This window comes from Mangifera indica, chromosome 5, assembly GCF_011075055.1.
Source record: "Mangifera indica cultivar Alphonso chromosome 5, CATAS_Mindica_2.1, whole genome shotgun sequence".
NCBI classification, from domain to species: domain Eukaryota; kingdom Viridiplantae; phylum Streptophyta; class Magnoliopsida; order Sapindales; family Anacardiaceae; genus Mangifera; species Mangifera indica.
This window is the reverse complement of record NC_058141.1, coordinates 10,930,590-10,937,275: the sequence shown is the minus strand read 5'-3', so window position 1 is coordinate 10,937,275 and position 6,686 is coordinate 10,930,590. Positions and strand designations below refer to the sequence as shown.

Here is a 6,686-nt window from a genome sequence, read left to right as displayed (position 1 = left end):
AATAACATTTGGTCTACAAGAGTCATGCTTTGTATATTGAGAGACATTATTTGCTAAAGTGCGTTTAACCACCTCTAGAAAGTTGTCAAGGTTGTTTATTTTCTCTTCAATCTATTTTGAGCTATTGTGTGACATGTTAACTCCTTGTGGGATAATTGTAGGCTTAGGGCATGTCGATTGTCAAATAGGAGTTTGATAACTTTGCTTGAAAGCACCTTATTGTCGTCTCTACTGAGGGAGCCCTCAGTAGGAGATAGTAAATATGAGGTGTAACACATGCTAGAAGGGATTTGAGATCCTCTACCCAAAGCATCTTGTCATATTGTTGTCAACAAGAATGGGTGGTAATTGTGAGAGAAATTGGTGTTCACGTTACAACTAATCATTTTGGAGAAATCAGTATTACCAATATGCATCAAAACAATACTGTTTTGATTAGTATGCATCGAAACAACGTTTTTTTAATTATTTTTTATTTGGTTATAGTACCGAACTGAACTCGAATTCAACTCTCCTCAAACAAATTAAACTCGAACAAGAAAAACTTCGTGAGCTCAAGCGTAACTCCACTCAAATCGAACTAAGCATGAGGCCAACTTTGAACCTGAATTCAGCTTGACTCAAATCTATGTAATAACAATTCATGATGTTCTAGTATTCACCAATACATAGATTTCAAAAAAGAGAGAAACTAATAATTCTTGTTACTTTATAAAGCATCATTAACAGAAAAGCAAAAATATAAAATAATATAGCGTGAAATACGTGTATCAAATTCTTAATATCAAATAATTAAGAGGAAATGTCATTAATTAATAGCTTTAAATCTAATTGTTTAGCCTAGCGTGTTATCAAAAACCTGATCCAATTGCAATTTCAAGCAAGATATGCTTAGGCTCATTTTGAGGAAACCCTATGAATATAAGGACTGCAGTGGCAACAGCAATGCAGATATTCTCGGTTCAACAGATTCAACCCAAAGCAATTGACCAAAACCAAACTTTGTTAATTGATTGCTTTAACTGTTTGATATGAATAAAAAGATTCACCTCCTTATATTTAGGATCTCTGAAAAGACCAAAATTTCCCTTTGTTTTCACTGAAAGCAACATATATTAATTATGGTCTTCCTCTTCATAATAACTCTCTAGAATTATAGAATAATTAAGTAAAAAACAATTATTATTAATTATCTTTTTAAAAAAATAGATAGTAACAGCTAATGCTCTTGATTCCTATCTGTCACTGTATATATAAACCCCATTATATATGCGTAGTCTTATATCACAGAGAAAACAACAACAGCTTTGGAATATTATTATTCAATGAATTTGAATAATTTCTCTGCAAGTCTTCTTCTTCTTTCTCTTCTGAGTTTGAGCTCAGTTACAGTGGGGGGTGGTGGTGGTGGAGATGTCCTGGCTGAACAAGAAGCTGACAGAGTTATTAGGCTTCCGGGGCAGCCTCCAGTAACGTTCAAGCAATATGCAGGCTATGTTACTGTGAATGAAACTCGTGGAAGAGCACTATTTTATTGGTTTTTCGAGGCCTCCAGTAATCCTGAAGAAAAGCCTCTTCTCTTATGGCTCAATGGAGGTAATATTTGTTCACCTGAAATTCTTTCTACTCAGCAAAATTCTTCCAATGGTTTTATATATATATATATATATATATATATATATATATGCAGATTTCGCCGTTTGTTTTGTTAAATTTTCATTATATTTTTATACAGAATATTATATATTTATAATATATATTTGGATTTGGATTATACCATTTACCAAATCCCTTTTTAAGGGAAAATTATATAAGAAAATTTATGTTGTTTGAATATTTTCTGTTGCAATGGAAACTAAGCCTCGCTCTCACTGGGAGTTCAAGTGTGTTGCCTCTCCCACCACTCATTTTGCTCTAAATGATAGGCCATCACTCATGCGCATTCCAACACCGTAAAATTTTCTTTTATTTATTTTTTTTTTCTGGGTGTTCATGCGCATATGCATGGTCCCAATTTGGCTGTTAGTAATGTGTTCTAAACCATTTATTGCTAAAAGTTTAATCAATGAAGAAATTGAAATAATGTCCTCTGAGAAGAGAATTATGAATTTGATTCAAAAACTAATTATATATACATTTTCCTTGCTATACATAGCAGCCTGTTTTCTGTTCTAAAATTAGGTTAACAATAATAACGTTGTAGACGAATCACAGTTTTAGACTGTATTCATTTTAGTGATAAGACAGTTTAAATTGTAGAATCGATCATTAGATTTGAGATTTCACTTATTTGATTGGTTAGATTAGTCTTTCTCACTCTCTCTATGTACATGTATAATGAGGTGTAGTATAGTTATCATTACCCATTATTAATTATTTGAATTCTTGACTGATAATAGCAAGTCGCACCCAGAACACAATTATGATAAGAAGGTCATCAACATCAATTCTAAGTTTGACCGGACATTTTCTTTTTTGGTTTTCTGCTTTGCCAAGTTGAAAGATATATTTGGTTTTGGTGGCATTATAATCTGCTTTGATTCGATGAGTAAGTAGAAGATAATGAGTGATTTAAAGACCTTGTTATCAACTTTACTAGTAAAGCCAGACAGACACACACAGATAACTTCTTCTGTATTGCCATGTCTTTTTTTCTTATGATTTCTTGCTGTAATTAATGATATATGTTTTGGAAAGGTTTACTGGTCTTAGCTATTAATTGCTGGCTACCTTCATGCCAAGCCCTACCATTTAATTTTCTTTCTCTGAAATAATTAATTAGGGTTAAAAGCAGTACATAAATTTAATTTGAAAAATAAAAAAAAAGAGTAATATTATATACACTAATTTTGTACACACAAATGTGTACACATGTATATATTTCATTACGTGATTGAATATTATTTTATCTTTAATTCAGAATTATCAATCATGTGATAACACATATAAATTTGTATCTATTTATATATCTAAAATGAGTACACATAATTTTATTTGCTTGATAAAAAGAAGCTAGTAATTGTTTCGATCTACAAAATTATCCCATTGCTTCCTAATTATTTTTATTTATCTTATATGTAAAATTTGCAATTACATCTAATTTGCAGGCCCTGGGTGCTCATCAATTGGCTATGGAGAAGCAGAGGAGCTAGGGCCTTTCTTAACTCAGAAAGGCAAACCCGAGCTAAAGCTCAACCCTTATAGATGGAACAAAGGTAGCTACAACTTACCAAATAAACCATTTCTCTTATAATCAGAACAAATAAATTAAATCTGGTTGGCTTAAATAGTAACATTATTTCAAATGCTAATCAATTTTCATACAGCGGCCAATTTATTGTTTGTGGAATCACCTGTGGGAGTTGGATTTTCGTACACTAACACCAGTGACGACATCGCAGAGCTTGGGGACACAGTTACAGGTAATACCTTAATAATATATATTCATATACAAATAAAGATGATAATTTAGTCTACCAAATCATATCTTTGGCCCACCCTCCTCAAATGGAGAGGGAATTCTTTAATGAAAATGGGGTCGGGACGAGGACGGGCAATGGATAAAATTTCTATAATTGGGGGATGGGATAAATACATTCCTTACTCGTTTTCTCTCTTGCATATTTTTTAAGCTTTCACTTGTTGAATTATCTTTAAAAAATTGAATTATCATAAATATGTCTTGATATTTAATAAATATTTTATTATTTTTCTAATGAGAATGGTGATGGGTTATTGTGGGAAATTTTTTCTACAATGAGGGAACAAGAATTTCATATTATCCTCTCAATGAGTTGGACCGAGGATAGGAAGAAGTTTTCCATACGAGAAGGGGGATGAGAATTAATGTATTTGACTTCTAGCTACCTGTTTGTCATCTATATACACAAACACCATTACGTTCCACAAAAACTTCCAAGTTTCATGCATAATCTTTTTTTGATGATCAGCCAAGGATTCATATGCATTCCTTATCAACTGGTTCAAGAGATTCCCACAGTTCAAGTCCCATGAGTTCTACATAGCTGGAGAAAGCTATGCAGGTATGAAAAACAAATCAAATCCAATGAATTTAATCTCAGTAATTTTTATACATCTTACTCTTGTCATCTATTATATATTTTCAGGGCACTATGTTCCACAGCTTGCAGAAGTCATATACGATAGTAACAAGAAAGTTTCCAAGGAAAACTACATCAATCTGAAGGGCTTCGCGGTAAAGTTTAGTATTGTTTAATTTTCTACGTTGCATGCAATATTATATCATATTTAATACGATGTCGTACGTACGTAGGTTGGAAATGCATTGTTGGATGATGAAACAGATCAAACAGGAATGGTCGATTATGCATGGGATCATGCGGTGATATCAGATGATTTGTATAAAAATCTCAAGGCCCACTGCAACTTCAGCATCATCAACAATCAACAATCCACCGGTTGCAGCCATGCCCTCGATCGATACTTCGACGTTTACAAGATTATCGACATGTACAGCTTATATTCTCCGACGTGCGTCGATGGTAACTCCACCTCCGCCGTAAACAGACACCTTCCTATCATCCACGGCGTCGCTCCTAAATTATTTTCTAAATACGTAAGTATTCACTCTATCTTGTCGACAGTGAATCATAAAATTTTGTAGTTTAATATTAGACCATACTGACGCAAGTTTGGGATTAAAGATTTCATTTACGTCAAATACTAAATTAGATCTACTCATAGGATTTAAAATACAAAATTAAAATTTTATAGTTATAGGATTACTTGGAGCATCACGCATTCTGAAACTGTTAAATTTTTAAATTACCTGCGTCGCAATGAGTGATGTTTTGCTTCTGAAACCTTTGTGAATGAAAACTTTCAATTGATAAAACTATACTAGATGGGTTTTGGAGAGGAGATCTTGTCAATAGATAGGTTTTGGAGAGAAGATCTTGTTAATATACAGTAGGATAGTAAACCACATCAAACGTCTAATAAATCTTAAGGTTTATACTAATATTGTTTACGTATATCATAATCTAAAAGTATATTAAACTTATTTTTATTAATAACTTAATTCATTTATAAACTGCCATTAGAATATTCAATTATTTGATTTTATTAAACCCACTAAATAATTAGTGTTTGCTAATCTGGAAATTTTCTAACATGAGATTCTGTAGGATGGTTGGCATCGAAAACCAGCTGGTTACGACCCTTGTTTATCGGACTACACTGAGGAATATTTGAACAGGCCTGAGGTTCAAAAGGCACTCCATGCTAATGTCACAAAAATTCCATATCCATGGACTCATTGCAGGTCTCTGCAATTTTTTTCTTCTGACCATTGTTAATAATTTGTAAGGCCATGTGAAATTACACTAAGTATTGGGTTGTATTTTGTCCTTACAGTGATAAGATATCGTTTTGGTCTGATGCTCCATCATCGATTCTTCCTATTATTGAAAAGCTCATAGCTGGAGGTCTTCGCATTTGGGTTTACAGGTAACCAAACTGTATTTATGTAATAAGTTTTGATTTTCTAATGATTAACTCAATGATTGAAGTTTGAAGCAAATTAAATATTTTGTGAAATGTCAGTGGAGATACTGATGGAAGAATTCCAGTAACTGCAACTAGATTAACCTTAAGAAAGCTTGGATTGAAGATCCTTCAAGAATGGAGACCCTGGTACACAGATAATCGACAGGTAAATTATTTTTTTATGTTGAAATTTAAATTAATTTATTTTATTTAATTGTTGAAAGATTAAAATTTTGGGATTTAATTTATTTATAGGTTGGTGGGTGGACAATAGATTATGATGGAGTTATGTTTGTAACTATTAGAGGAGCTGGTCACCAAGTTCCAACTTTTGCACCCAAGCAATCTCTTCAGCTGGTTCAACACTTCCTGGCCAACAAGAAATTGCCTTCTGAACCCTTTTAATTTCTCACTTCATGTTAATTCAGGACAGCAAGATTTAAATCATTTGGAATGTGTAAATAAAGCCACCAATTCTATTCTCTGTTTAGAAAAAAAAAAAATCATTGGGAGACAGGTTTATCAAATAGCAGTACTAAGCATCTGCAATTTGTAGAGAATTTCAGGTAGAACATGAAATTTGAGAAATGAATTATTGTTCATGTGCAGGTGAACATGTAATCTATTGAAAAGGCGGACAAGTAACACTATATGTACAAATATATCTGTAAACAAAGATGGTAACATTTGATTGTGTAATTTTTAAGTGAGAAAATAAATAAACAATTACATCATCTAATCATAATCTATCACCGCAGTTTATATAAAAATTTGTCTATACGTATAATTTTATTTTTAAAATAAACCTTCATTAAAAAGTAAAATAAAGGAAACCTTCTCAATATGAACCAACGTGTCATCTAACTTCTTTTGTATCCTTTCAAATTCAACCTTGATCCCTATAATTAAATTTGGTGCATGGTTCCTATGCTTGTGATTTATTAAGATTTTATATGATGACTACAAAAATGTTAAGTTTAAGCTCTTAAGAGATAATTTAACTGACAAAAACTGTGGAATTTTTATATAATCTCAAGGAATTTAAGTTATAGATTCATTAACATCAAAACAAGATAAGACTCTTGATTTATTCAATCCAATGATTATAAAATCAACAATTGGGATTCATGATTTTATTTGTCTGATATAATTGATAA

General features: G+C 32.0%; 1 protein-coding gene across 1 annotated transcript; it reads left to right on the top strand.

The window, feature by feature from the left end:
* Nucleotides 1-1,309: 1,309 nt before the first annotated feature.
* On the top strand, nt 1,310-6,128 carry LOC123215796 (serine carboxypeptidase-like 34). Its single transcript, XM_044636043.1, has 10 exons — nt 1,310-1,596; nt 3,108-3,215; nt 3,327-3,422; nt 3,951-4,043; nt 4,128-4,216; nt 4,295-4,597; nt 5,169-5,305; nt 5,398-5,490; nt 5,587-5,695; nt 5,785-6,128. Exons 1-10 carry the CDS (start codon nt 1,326-1,328, stop codon nt 5,932-5,934), a joined length of 1,449 nt encoding a protein of 482 aa, XP_044491978.1. The 5' UTR covers nt 1,310-1,325; the 3' UTR covers nt 5,935-6,128.
* The last annotated feature ends 558 nt before the right edge of the window (nt 6,129-6,686 follow it).